Below are 14,836 nucleotides of genomic sequence, written 5' to 3'. Positions count from 1 at the left end.
GCTTGAAGAACTAAAGGGTGATTTGGAGAAAGGAAATGTATGAACAAAATGGAAATATCAATAAAGACAGCAAACCTAGAAAGAAACCAAAAGTAAATTCTGGAGTTGAAAATCCCGTAATTGAAATGAAAAAATTCACTAGAAGAATTCAGTGGCAGATTTGAGCCGGCAGAAGGAAGAATCAGTGTACTTGAAAATAGTACAGTGGAAAATACCAAGTCAGAGGAACAGACAGGGAAAAAAAAATGAAGAAAAGTAAACAGCCTAAGGGACCTGTGTGACAACATCAAATGGACCAACATACATATTGTGGGCATCCAGGAGAAGAGAGAAAGGGTCAGAGGATATTTGTGGCAATAATGGCTTAAAACTTCTAAAATTTGATTTTTAAAAAAACTATGAATATAATTGTTAAGCAACTCCACAGACTCTAAGATGAACTCAAAGAGACTTATACTGAGACACATAATAAATCTTTTCGAAGACAAACAGAATATTAAAAGCAGCAAGAGAGAAATGACTCATCATATAAAGGGAGCCTCAAAAAGATAATCAGATTTCTCATCAGAATCTTTGGAGGCTAGCGGCAGCAGGTCAGTATATTCAAAATGCTAAATAAAGGAACTGGCCCTTGCCAGTGTTTCTCGGTTAGCATATCAGCCTGTGCACCAAAGGGTCTTGGGTTCAATTCCCACTCAAGGGCACGTACCTGCATTGCAGGTTCAACCCCCAGCCCCAGTTAGGGCACATACAGGAAGCAATTGATATGTCTCTCTCACATAGATATTTCTCTTTCTCCCTCCCTCACTCTCCCTCTCTCCTTCCCTCCCACTGTCTCTAAAAAAATCAATAGAAACAAATATGCTTGATGAGGATTAGCAAAAAGAAGAAAAACTGCCAATCAAGATCCTTCATCTGGCCCAGCAGTTGAGCGTCAACCTATGAACCAGGAGGTCACAGTTTGAGCCCAGGTTACAGGCTCTATCCCCAGTAGGGGGCATGCAGGAGGTGGCCAATCAATGATTCTCTTTCACCATTGATGTTTCTCTCTGTCCCTCTTCCTTCCTCTCTAAATCAATAAAAATATATTTAAAAAAAAAAAAGATACTTCACCTGGCAAAACTTTCCTTCAAAAGTAAGGGGAAAATTCAGAATTCCAGATAAACAAAAGCTGAGCCCTACCCTGCATGAAATTTGCAAAGGGGTCCTGCAGAGTGAAATGAAAGGACATTAGGCAGCAACACAAAGGCATATTGAAGAAATAGAGCTCTCAGTTAAATTCATGGGCAATTATAAAAGCTAATAATGTGATACTAGTGGTTTGTAAGTCTACTTTTTGCTTTGTACATGATTTAAGAGACTCGATTTTTTAAAGTTATCTAAAAGGTAGTATTTTTGTAACTTTGGTTTGTAACTCCTCATTTTGTTTCCTACATTATTTAAGAGACTAATGCACTTAAAAGAATTAGTGTACAGAAGGTAACCAATCAATGCTTCTCTCCCTCTCTCCTTCCCTCTAAGCATGTCTTCAGGTGAGTTTAAAAAAAAAAAAAAGTATTATTGGGTTGTTTGGGAGCATATAGTGTATAAAATGTAATTTTATAACACCATCAACCAAAAGAGGATTTTTTTTGTTTTATTTTAATATATGTATGTTGATTTCAGAGAGGGAGGGAGGAAGAGAGAGAAACATCAATGATGAGAGAGAATCATTGATTGGCTGCCTCCTGCACACCCCCTGCTGGAGATCGAGCCCACAACCTGGGCATGTGCCCTTGACCGGAATTGAACCCGGGACCCTTCAGTCCACAAACTGACAGTCTAGCCACTGAGCTGAAACCAGCTAGGGCCAAAAGAGGATATTAAGTGTGATCCCCAAGGTAATCATAAAGAAAAAAAATATATGGAATATATACAAAAAGAAATGAGAAAGGAATTTAAACATTTGACTACAAAAAAGTCAAGTAATCACAAAAGAAGTCAGTAGTAGTGCAGGAAATGAGGAACAAAAAAGAACTTTAAGTCATTTAGAAAAATAGTAGCAAAAAAATAATAGTAGATCAAAAGTGTTTGCAAGATACAAAGGACATTATCCTATCTAATAAAAGAGGAACATGGTAATTGGCATACGACCGCTGCCCTTCCCATTGGCTAATCAGGGCGATAAGCAAATTAACTGCCAGCCAAGATGGCGGCCGGCAGCCAGGCAGCTTAAACTGAACATGAGGCTTGCTTGCTTCAGTGACGGAGGACTGCAGCATTCCCCACCTGCCTTGCCGACCTCTGAGCTTGCAGTTTAAAAAACATTGTAACAAATATAGAAGCTAAACAAAACCCCAGAAACCAGCTTTCAGAGAGCTGGGATCTCAGAGCTGGAGTTGATACAGAGTTTTGATTATAGAACCGAAACAAACCAGATACCTGTTTTCAGCAGCTGAGGCCTCAGAGCTGGAGCCAAGCCTCAGAGCTAAAGCTGGCCCAGAATAAAAAAAAATTTAAAAAAAAAAAAAAAAAGGAGCAGTTGGGAGCTTTAGTGCCAGCCTGAAAACAGCCCTCAGCCCCTCACCCAGACTGGCCAGGCACCCCGGTGGGGACCCCCACCCTGAAGGGTGTGTGACCAGCTGCAAACAGCCATCATCCCCTCACCCAGGCTCGCCAGGCACCCCAGTGGGGACCCCCACCCTGATCCAGGACACCCTTCAGGGCAAACCAGCTGGCCCCCACCCATGCACCAGGCCTCTATTCTATATAGTAAAAGGGTAATATGCCTCCCAGCACCGGGATCAGTGTGACAGAGGGCAGCACCCAAACCCCCTGATCGCCCTGCGGCTCTGTGTGTGACAGGGGGCGGGGCCACAACCTCCCTATCGGCCTTGCTCTGTTCACGACAGGGGAAGGCGCCCCAACCCCCTGATCGGCCCTCCTCTGTGCCTGATGAGGGGGAGCTCCCCAACCCCCTGATCACCCTGCAGCTCTGTGTGTGACAGGGTGCGGCGCCCCAACCCCCCCACCCCACGGGCCCTGCTCTGTGTGTGACGGGGTAGAGCCATAACCTCCCCATCGGCCCTGCCCTGAGTGTGACAGTGGCGGTGCCCCAACCCCCTGATCGGCCCTGCTCTGTGGGTGATAGAGGGCGGCGCCCCAACCCCCCCACCCCCCACGGGCCCTGCTCTGTGTGTGATGGGGTAGAGCCATAACCTCCCCATCAGCCCTGCCCTGAGTGTGACAGTGGCGGCGCCCCAACCCCCTGATCGGCCCTGCTCTGTGGGTGATAGAGGGCGGCGCCCCAACCCCCTGATCCACCCTGCTCTGTGTGTGACAGGGGGCAGTGCCCCAACTCCCCTATCGGCCCTACTCTGTGCGTGACAGGGGGGAGCTCCCCAATCCCCGGATTGGTCCTGCTCTGTGCGTGACAGGGGGTGGCGCCACAACCTCCCCATCGACCCTGCCTTGAGTGTGACATGGGGCGGTGCCCCAACCCCCAATCGGCCCTACCCTGAGCGTGACTGAGGGTGGCATCGCAACCTCCCGATCCGCCCTGCTCCGTGCATGACAGGTGGCGGTGCACCAACTCCCCAATCGGCCCTGCTCTGAGCCCAACCAGGGGCTGCACCTAGGGACTGGGCCTGCCCTCTGCCACCCGGGAGCAGGCCTAAGCTAGCAGGTCGTTATCTCCCAAGGGGTCCCAGACTGCGAGAGGGCACAGGCCGGGCTGAGGGACCCCCTCCTTTTCCCCCCCGAGTGCACAAATTTTTGTGCACCAGGCCTCTAGTATACTAATAAAAGTTTCAAGTCAGCAATAAGATATAACAAATATAAGCATGCATCTAATAATAGACAAGCAAAATGCATGAAGCAAAAACCTACACATTTAAAGGGGAAATAGACAATTCTACAATAATATTTGGAGACTCTAATACTCCACTCTCAATAATGGTTAGAATAACCAGACAGAAGATAAGTAAGGAAATAAAGAACAATAAACCAACTAGTTCTAACAGACATATGGAGAACACTACTGGATAGCAGCACCATATACATTCTCTTAGGTGACATGGACATTTTCTAGGATAGACCATATGTTAAGCCACCTAGTAAGTCTCAATAGATTTTTTAAAATATTTTATTGATTTCAGAGGAAGAGAGAGAGAAAGATCAGTGCTGAGAGAGATGCACTGAGCCATGCCGGCCGGGTTCAATAAATTTTAAAAGGTAGATATCATACAAAGTGTCTTCTCTCAAGCAGCATCATACTGTAAGTCCTATCCAGAGCAATTAGACAAGAAAAAGAAATAAAAGACATTCAAATGGGAAAGAGAAGTAAAATAATCTCTGTTCAGAGATATGATCTCCCCACAAGATACATTTATAACTAGAAAGGAAAAAAATAGTAATTTGACAGTGGAGAAACCTATCAGTCACCACCTTCACCAAGCTGTTGAAATAAAAACATCACCAGTACTGTTACGACATATGGACAGCATGTTCCTTCTCATATGATGCACTGAGAAGGACACAATATCACTTCTCTGGTATTCCCTCACCAAATGTATATCATGAACTTTTTTCTTTTTAATTGACTTGAGAGGCGGGGAGGAAAGGAGAAAGAGAACATTGATTTGTTGTTCCACATATTTATGCATTCGTAGGTCGATTCTTGTGTGCCCTGATCAGGGATCTAAACCCCAACCTTAGCACATTGGGATGATGCTCTAACCAACTGAGCTATCTAGCCAGGGTTATTGTGAACATTTTTTTATTTTATTGATTTTTTTTTATAGAGAGGAAGGTAGAGGGATAGAGAGTTAGAAACATCGATGAGAGAGAAACATGGATCAGCTGCCTCCTGCACACCCCCTACTGGGGATGTGTCCACAACCAAGGTACATGCCCTTGACTGCCTGCAATCAAACCTGGGACCTTTCAGTCCGCAGGCTGACGCTCTATCCACTGAGCCAAACTGGTTAGGGCTATTGTGAACATTTTGATAAGAAAACAGCAGTCATTAGTGGATAGAGCCTCAACCTGCAGACTGAAGGGTCCCAGGTTCAATTCCGGTCAAGGGCGTGTGCTCCGGTTGCAGGCTTGTTCCCCAGTGGAGGCAGCCGATCAGTGGTTCTCTCTCATCATTGATGTTTCTAGCTCTCTCTCCCTCTCCCTTCCTCTCTGAAATCAATAAAAAATATTTTAAAAAAAGAAAACAAAACAAAAAAAAAGAAAACAGCAGGCAAACCAAAATTGAGGAACATTTCACAAAATAACTGATCTTCAGAATGACCTTCAGAAATGTCAGAGTCCATGAAAGAGAAATAAAACTGGGGCTCTGTTCCAGATTTAAGAAGATCAAAGAGACATGGCAACTAAATGCAACACTTCACTCCATTCTAGTTTGGATTCTGGACTAGTTCAATTTTTTTTTTTCTATGAAGTACATTAGTGTGACAATTAGTGGCACTTTTGTGTTTTTAGGAAATAGACAAGGTATTTCAAGATAGGGGGTGTTGTAAGCAATTGATCTCAAAAAGCTCAGAAAAAAATGATAAATCCAGTATAATAGAATATTAACCTTTGGAAAATCTGAGAATTGTACTATTTTTGCAACTGTTCTTCAGGGGTGAATTGTTTTAAAATGAAATGTTAAAACAGTTAATGTGAAAAAAAGAATGAGGTTGATGTAAATATTCTCTCATCAAGAAGTATCTACAATATTATCATCTAGGTACAAAAGAAAGATTCAAAAATAGGGTGTACAGTCTATTTTCATTTTTGTAAAACATGGCTGTGTGGATACATATGCATAGAAACAATCTGTTACCAGTGCTTATCTTCGGGAGTTGGAAATTATAAATTTCCATAATGTTTTAATTTTTGTAATAACAAGTATATATTATTGTAGTATTATATTTATAATCAAAAAGAATAAAAGTTTTTGTCCAAAGGAAACTTGAAAAAAGCCTGACTAAAGTGCTGTTCCATTTTCTTGATGTAATTACAGCACAGCCCTCAACTCAGTAGTCCCATTATCTCACCAGCTCCATCGCCAGCACCAGCTCAGCTATCCACCCTGAAAACTGTTCGTTCTTCTGGACCACCACTTTCCATCATCCCCCCATTCTCTAGACCTTTTATCCCTGGGCAAGGTATGTGTGCACGCAACAAATCACAGCCTCAAGAATTTTAAAATATCAATCATAATATCTGTGATTTATCATGGTATTGCTACCTTCCAGTTTTCCACAGGACTACATTTCCACCTTCACCAGGCGTATTTATTACCATATACTCTTCTGACTTTAATATTTCATTACTAATTAATAATTAATTACTAATTTAGTAATTACTTACATGACAGGATTAAAATGGTGTTAACTTATTATCCTTAGACTCCATTCCTCCATAAAAAATGTTCTATAATTGTTTTATATTTCTAATTTCTATAATATAATTACTATAATATAATATATCTCAAGAGTTTATTCAAAAATTTATTAAACATTTATTGAGAACTTGCTATCCCCCTGGTGTACAAAAATGAATAAGATGAAGTCTTCATCCTCATCAATTCTCAGTCTGATTGGAGAAATACACCCAAAAGCAATGATCTACACTAATAAAAGACAAACATGCAAATTGACCGTGCCTTCACTACACCGTAAGCCACGCCCACCAGCCAATCAGAGCGACTATATGCAAATTAACCCAGCCAAGATGGCGGCCAGCAGCCACGGAGCTGGAGCAAGCAGGAGGCTTGGTTGCCCCAATGATGGAGGAAGCCAAGCTTCCACCTGCCACGGCCCCAGCTCTGAGCTCCACTCAAAGCAACAAAGTTTCAATTATAGAAGGTAAATAAACCCCAGATACCTGCTTTCAGCCGGCTGTGGCCATGGAGCTAGAGCCTTGGTTGCCCCTGGTGATGGAGGAAGCCAAGCTTCCCTCCCTCCCACCCTGGCCCGTTCTGAGTTCCACTCCAGGCTACAAAGTTTCAATTATAGAAGGTAAATAAATCCCAGAATAAAAAAAAAGGAGAGGCTGGGAGCTTCCATCGCCCGGGGCGATTGACCAGCCTGAAAATGGCCCCCAGCCCCTCACCCAGACTGGCCAGGCACCCCAGTGGGGACCCCCAACTCTAAAGGGGGTGTGGCCAGCCTGAAAACAGTTATCAGCCCCTCACCCAGGCTGGCCAGGCACTCCAGCGGGACCCCCACCCTGATCCTGGACACCCTTCAGGGCAAACCAGCCGGCCCCCACCCGTGCACCAGGCCTCTATCCTATATAGTAAAAGGGTAATATGCAAACTGACCCTAACAGCAGAAAGACTGGGAATGACTCGTCACTATGATACACACTGACCACCAGGGGCCAGATGCTCAATGCAGGAGCTGCCCCCTGGTGGTCAGTGTGCTCCCACAGGGGTTGCTCTGCTCAGCCACAAGCCAGGCTGATGGCTACCAATACAGTGGTGGTGGTGGGAGCCTCTCCCGCCTCCTCAGCAGTGCTCAGGATATCCAACTGCAGCGTAGGCCTGCTCCCCACTGGCAAATGGACATCCCCCGAGGGCTCCCGGGCTGACAGAAGGATGTCTGACTGCCAGCTTAGGCCCAATCCCCCGGGGAGCGGGCCTAAGCCAGCAGGTGGTCATCCCCCGAGAGTTCCCAAACTGCGAGAGGGCACAGGCCGGGCTGAGGAACCGCCTCGAGTGCACAAATTTTTGTGCACCGGGCCTCTAGTTATAAAATAATATGGAAACGATTGGTTTTATTTTCTGGAATTTACTATAAGGATAAATGCACGCAATCATTGCAAACAATGATTTGTGTACAGAAGAGTTTATTCTATAGCAAAACATCTTTTCAGAACAACATAAATGTCCTTTAGTAAGAATTAGATTATAGTATATCCATATATAAGGAATACTATGCAGTTTTCTAAAAATCATGTTTTAAAGAATCATTTAAAGGGGAAATCATTAAAACGTGGGTGATTTTTAAAAATACGTTCCATGGACATTTCAAAAAAGAAGACCTGGAAAAGATGCTCAGCATCATTATTCATTAGGGAAAGAAATATTAAAATCTGAGTGAAATACTATTTTGCCCCCACTAGAATGGCTATAATAAAAAAAAAACTACCAACACCGACTGTTGGTGAAGATACAGAACAACTAAGATTCTCACATTGGTGTGGGAGTGTAATATGGTAAAAGCACTTTGAGAAAAGATTTAATAGTGTCTTACAATATAGCAGTTGCCCTACTAGGTATTTACCCAAGAGATGTGGAAACGTGTTTATGAGGACTTGTCCAAGAACATTTATAACAACCTATAATAGCCCAAACTGGACAGACCCAAATATCCAATAGTGGAGACTGGATAAACAAGTTGTCACCTATCCTTGCAACGGAATCCTGCTCAGCAATGAAAATGAACAAAGCAAACTACTGACATGCAACAACATGGACGAAGCTCAGAGTTACATAAGCAAAAAACAAACCAGACACACAAAAGAAGACATACTATATGATTCCAATTATATGAACTCCAACTAAAGGTGAACTAAACCGATGTTAGAAATCAGATTATGGTATGGATGGGATATGGAGTTGACTGGAAACGAGCTTGAGGGAACTTTTTAGGAAATGGAAATGGTTGTTATCTTTTCTGGGGCATGATTACATGGACTCTTAAAGTTGTTAGAAGTCTTCAAACCTAACACTAAAGATGTGCATTTTGGTTTGTGTTAATTATGTCTCCATTTTTTTTGGGGGGGGGGGGAGATTATTTATTTTTTTTTTATTTTTTTTTTTTATTGCTTAAAGTATTACAAAGGGTATTACATATGTATCCATTTTATCCCCCCGCCGTAGACAGTCCCCTAGCCTCCCCTATCCCCCAGTGTCTTATGTCCATTGGTTATGCTTATATGCATGCATACAAGTCCTTTAGTTGATCTCTTACCCCCCTACCTCCTGCCCCCCAACCCTCCCCAGCCTTCCCGCTGCAGTTTGACAATCCGTTAGAGGCAGCTCTGCCTCTGTATCTATTATTGTTCAAAAGTTTATAATGGTCTCTATTATCCATGAATGAGTGAGATCATGTGGCATTTTTCCTTCATTGACTGGCTTATTTCACTTAGCATAATGCTCTCCAGTTCCATCCATGCCGTTGCAAATGGTAAAAGTTCCTTCCTTTTTAGAGCAGCATAGTAATTATGTCTCCATTTTTTTAAAAGAATTATAAAATAACATATACACATGTGTGAGCATACACATGTAGAACAAAGACTGGAAAGGTACACACCAAAATGTTAGAAATGATGGAATTACTAAGGTGCTTTTTATTTTCTCCTTTGTAAACAATACTCTATTTCCAAATTTTCTACAAAGCCAATTACTTTAACCCAGAAAAATAAAGCATGTTATAAAGTGAGGCAGTTCTCCCTCCCAAGAGCACACTCACACTTTCCCCTCCCGCTCTTCTTCCCCCGGGCACGTTACCCTTACCTTTTTCCCAAGCTCCAAGGGCCCTTCTCTGCCTCTGTAACTTGGTTTCCTGAGCCCATTTCTTCTACAGCTGACTTCTTCCACTTCTGTGACTTTCTAAAGAAGCTTTCTCTTATAAAAAATAAAAGAAATAAGCCAGTTGAAGAAAGATAAATATCACATGATCTCACTCATTTGTGGAATATAATGAACAACAAACTGATGAACAAAAAATAGAACCAGAGACGTAGAAGCATGGAACAGACTGTCCAACCTATGAGGGAAGGCTGGGAGGAGGGAGTAAGAGATCAACCAAAGGACTTGTATGCATGCATATACTAGTAAGTGCCGGGGTTCTTGTTCCGGCATTACGAAGGGTTCAGCAATCTGGAAAAGGGGCCGTGTATAACTTTAAGAGTCCAGAGACAAAGCATAATTTTGAAAGGCATATGGGGGTCAGAGGAGCTTAGCTAAAAGGAACTAAGATCTCCTCGTCTCGGGACCCCATGCTTTTTATTAACACAAATTGTCCTGAGGCGAGGTGGAAATATACACTTCAAAGGGTCAGGGTTTCATATACAGCGTCCATTGTCAGATTGGGGGAATTAGCCTAGGCTGTTCAGGTGTTTGGCCAGTAGGAGGCAATAACATGTAGATTAAGATGCCCTGAGCTGCCTGGCAGCAAACAATCATCCCTTTTCAGGTTTGGGGAAATGCCATCAGCCATTCCCAATAGGTGACAACATATGTGACTCAGCCCTTGGTGAGTCCCCAAGTTCCATCAACCTTTTGATGAAACTCTTGCAATTATGGCATGTTGGAATTGGCTTCCGGCAAGTAAGCATAACCAATAGACACAGACAGTAGGGGGTGAGGGTATGTGTTGGGGGGTGGGAGTGCTGGGGAGAGGTCAATGGGGGAAAAAGACATATGTATTACTTCAAACAATTAAAAATAAATAAAAGAAGAAATTGAAATAGCATGTGGGTTGAAACTATATGGCAATATAGTAATATTGAGATGCCTCGTCTAGTATGAATGCCCCAAGACAGTGGTCGGCAAACTCATTAGTCAACAGAGCCAAATATCCACAGTACAACGATTGAAATTTCTTTTGAGAGCCAAATTTTTTTTTAACTTAAACTATATAGGTAGGTACATTGTTATTAATTTAATTAGGGTACTCCTAAGGCTTAGGAAGAGCCACACTCAATGGGCCAAAGAGCCGCATGTGGCTCACGAGCCGCAGTTTGCCAACCACGGCCCCAAGAGGAGCACAGAGCACGGTCTATAAGGATGAATCTTTGGTTACTGCCGACTACAACCTCATCTCCATATTTGAAAAGAATACTGCTCCATGGGCCTAAACTTAACTCTGACTTCTTTACAGCTGTTTTTTATGCATCTTCACAATTCACATGTGCATGTTGTCTCAGTGCTAAGCCTCTATGTCATACCTGCCCTTCAGCTAGTGCTTGGGAAGGAGCAAGTATGTCATGGGTGTGTTCTGCCAGAGAGCTGCCCAAGCAACATCAGAAAAGAGCCCATAGAGGGATAGGGAGTTCACACCTGCTTCTCTCTGCTATGAAACTGTCAAGAAAGGGGATGCATCATTTCCTGAAGAGGCTTTCCAGCACCTGCCTATCACCCTCTTCCAAACATGGAGTGTGCTAAATGTGGGGATTTGTGGTTAAAATAAGAAGAGAATATAGCAAATGAAAGCATTCTTCTCCAGGACAAGGTTTTTGCAGTCAGCATTTATTAAGCCCTTTCCATGTGATACTTCAGGCATTCTTGAGTGAACCACAATAATTGGAGGGTCTCTCTCCTGACTAGCCCACACTCGTTGATTCAGGAAGAGGATACTTGCTCATGAATACCGTAAAGAACTGTGCCACTCTTTCTAAGCAAGTGAAAATTAAAAATACAAACTTTAAAGAGAGCTTATAGTGTAAATACTCCTATTGGTTAAGACTCTAAAAATGTTTGTATGCATATATGTAAATACATGCATGCAAATATTTATAGTAGTTGTGAATTTGGGGAACTAGGGAGCTTAATGTTTTTTTTAGGGTCTTTTCCTTCTGAAATGTAAGTTATAGTCATTGTTAATCATTAGAGAAAATGTGGATTTTAGCATCTCAAGTGGTTGGAGGAGGTATTTATAGTCATTTTGGTGGATTTCATATGGAATGTTAAGGTATATAGAGAAGTTTCTCTTCATCCTATCCTGTCACCCCAGTTCCCACCACTTACCCTCCTTCATAACCACTTTTATTAGTTCTTAGTCCTTTGAGAAGTTTACACCAACTTTTTAAAGGATATTTAGAACTTTTAAAACGATGTCAGTACCTACTGAACTGAGACAATTTAGAAAACTCTAGGAAGTATATTATAACTGAGTAGAGAAAAATATAAAAATGTTTCTGTTGACTTTCAGGAGATGCCAGGTATCCATTACTTGGCCAACCACTGCAGTACAACCCTCCTACTGTTCTGCATGGACACTTGCCACCCCAACAGGTGAGAGTGCCGGCCGTCAGATCTTGTAGGCGTTGTTGGCAGACCATCATACGTCTGTGGCTGAGTGCGGGCCTGGGCCTTCCTATTGGCACTGCACAGGGAGAGCTCTCTGCCTCAGCCGTGGATTTCTTAGTGTTGTCACTGCCTCATCGAGGGCAGAGCCAGGGGACAGTCGTGCTGCTTGGCTGGGCAGTATCCCGGATGGGCTGGGTGCAGGGCATGCTGCTCAGGAAAGCCCAGAAAGTGACTGGTCATAGTGAGGGACGGGGGGCCACTGCCACAAAGGTGGAATTCAAGAGGCCTGGGGTTGAATTTTTCTGCTGAAATACAAAACCCAGACTGAGTATGGTTAGGTATTAAGTGTTTAAACATCACAAACATATTTGTCAGCATTGTTAACCTTATTTCTCATCTGTTGGTGGGTTTTCAGGGTCAGTCTGGCAACAGGCATGGAAACCGAGGAAGGAAACAAGCTAAGAAAGCTGCATCCACTGACCTTGGTGCGGGAGAAGCAGGTGTGTCCCTGAGACGGCTGGATGTGCTTCTACAAACTGTTGACCACGTCGCCAGTCTTTAAAACTGTACCCCAGCACAGAAATGGGTTTTCCTCTCCCTGGAGTCCTGAAAGGTCTTAGGGAATTATGCCGTCCATAATATAGGGTGCTTGAATATGCTCTTTCAGTGCTATTTCATCTCAAGTTGGAGAGCATAGTAAGGTACAGGTTGGGTTTAGGAGGGATGAAGGGACCAAAGGGAAACGATGTGTGTGACAAGTACAGGTAGAATGAGCTCTTTGCCTCTATTATTTGAGAAAGGAAGTAGCCCTTACATCCATACGGAGGCAGTGTGAATGAACAAATATGTCACCTTCTGTGGCAAAGTGCTGTCAAGTATGTACCTGAACTTTCTACTCAGCTTCATTGGGTGCGTAGGGCAAGTGTTGCTATCTTCCTTTTACACTGGGAACGTGAGGTGCAGGGAGCTGCCCAGAAGCACACACCTCATTGGGAGGAGCCACTGTGCAATGCTGTGTTGTGTGTGTGCAGCTGTCAGTGAAGACTGAAATGGGTAGTTGGCACTGTTAGCTCTGTACTCCTTGCCAGGGGGTACTTAGGAATGATTGAAAGATTATCATAACAATTATACTTTTGTGGATTTGAATGGTTTTAGAAAATTCTGTTCATTTTCTATGTCATATTGGGGTTAGAGTAAATTTTGCCTCTCTTCAGTAACAGGGATTGTTAATCCTACACCTTTTCCCTTCTAGTTGTTGGGAAAGTCTTGGAAATTACTGAACTACCAGATGGAATAACTCGCATGGAAGCCGAGAAGCTCTTTGGGGAACTCTTTAAAATTGGCGCCAAGATCCGGTGGCTGCGGGACCCCCAGTCCCAGTCCCAGCTGCGTCGTCACCCGCTCTGCTGTGGCAGCGGGGACAGCACTATCAATTCTGAACGCTCTAAACCCATTGACTTGGCCTCCACGTACACCGTCCTAGCCACATTCCCCTCCATCTCAGCTGCACAGAATGCATTGAAGAAACAAATTAACTCAGTTAACAAATTTAAGCTGAGAACAAGCAAGAAGCACTATGACTTTCACATTTTGGAAAGGGCAAGTTCTCAGTAACAGTCACCTTGGACCCTGGGCCTTTATGATTCCCCTGTGCTCTCCCATCTTTAATTGGCTTGGTATTCAGAGCTCCTGTTAACATGATAGAGACTCCTAGGGGGTGTGGTCAGGGTGAAACAGCTTTTGAAGACAGGCCGGTGTTCCAGCAAAGCAGGGAGATCCACACTGCACCCCAGTGACTAGGAATCCACATCGGAGTCATACAGCTTTTTCTGAGGAAATGCTGTTCAAATGTCTCCTGACTTTTATAGTTATTTTGTTTTATATTTCTGAATTCTTGTATCAGATCCAAAGCTCTGTTGTACAGCAAATTATTCTTCAAAATTATTACAATTAGTTGCAACCTGTATTTCTTTTTTGCAGCCAGCACGGTGTGATCCAACATAGAATTTGGGGGAAAAGAATACAGGAATAGAATAACCAAGTCAGAACCATTTGCTGTCCTTTTGAGGGGCTGAAGGGTGACTAAGGAGAGCCCACAAGCAGATTACTCTTCCCCTGTATCTAAACACAGAAACAATTTCCAGAAAACACAGAATTCCCTCAGTGGGTTCTTTCCTTATTCATTTAGGTAGTATGACCATTAAGTGTGAAGTAAATTATGTTCTTAAGGCCTCTCAATCAAACCACTTAGACTCAAAGGGGAATAGGAATCATTCTAGGCTGGAAAATACTTTTCAAGTCCTTCCAATAACTAAATGCCACTTATTTGCATTCCCCTCCTCGTGGATTTTTTGTCACTTACAGAAATGCATTTGATGAGTGCTGGAAACTTCTTAAGCAGTTTAAAGTTTGTTTTCATTGTTTGCAGCAGATCACTGGACATCAAAGATTCATTGCACTAATTACAAGGAACCTTTTTTTTCAATTCTGTGTAATTTGAAAGGCTGTACAATGTGTGCTGATGCAAGCCTTTTTCAGTTCAAGAGAATAAATGTTTACAAATGTAGACTCACTTTGTCTTTTGTAAATTAAAATCACCTTTTTTAAATCTGTCCTGCAGATTTTAATTTCAGACTTAAAGATGAAAGACAGTAAACCCTTCATTTTTGCTTTTTTTCCTTATTTATTTAATCATTTATTTTGAATTTATTGGGGTGACCTTGATTACTAAAATTATAGGTTGGGTTCAGGGGCACAATTCTATAATACATCATCTGTATATTGCATTGTGTAGTAAACCCCTCATCTTACAAAACGTTT

At 42.9% G+C, this 14,836-nt stretch overlaps 1 protein-coding gene across 17 annotated transcripts in view; it reads left to right on the top strand.

Moving 5' to 3' along the window:
- Window positions 1-14,584, top strand: part of R3HDM1 (R3H domain containing 1) — a 185,841-nt gene extending 171,257 nt beyond the window's left edge. For 13 of the 17 annotated variants that reach the window (XM_059704578.1, XM_059704579.1, XM_059704585.1 and 10 more), the window contains 4 exons: window positions 5,996-6,140; window positions 11,919-12,001; window positions 12,432-12,516; window positions 13,269-14,584. In XM_059704578.1, coding sequence (XP_059560561.1) covers window positions 5,996-6,140; window positions 11,919-12,001; window positions 12,432-12,516; window positions 13,269-13,630 — 675 coding nt within the window. In that variant the 3' untranslated portion in view covers window positions 13,631-14,584. Of the gene's footprint in view, window positions 1-853; window positions 1,059-5,995; window positions 6,141-11,918; window positions 12,002-12,431; window positions 12,517-13,268 lie in introns of those variants that run through there. The other 4 variants (XM_059704588.1, XM_059704587.1, XM_059704591.1 and 1 more) reach the window with 4 other exon arrangements.
- Window positions 14,585-14,836: the final 252 nt, after the last annotated feature.

Source organism: Myotis daubentonii, chromosome 7, assembly GCF_963259705.1.
Source record: "Myotis daubentonii chromosome 7, mMyoDau2.1, whole genome shotgun sequence".
Taxonomy (NCBI): Eukaryota; Metazoa; Chordata; class Mammalia; order Chiroptera; family Vespertilionidae; genus Myotis; species Myotis daubentonii.
Note: the sequence above shows the minus strand (reverse complement) of the source record. Positions and strands in the feature narration are given on the sequence as shown.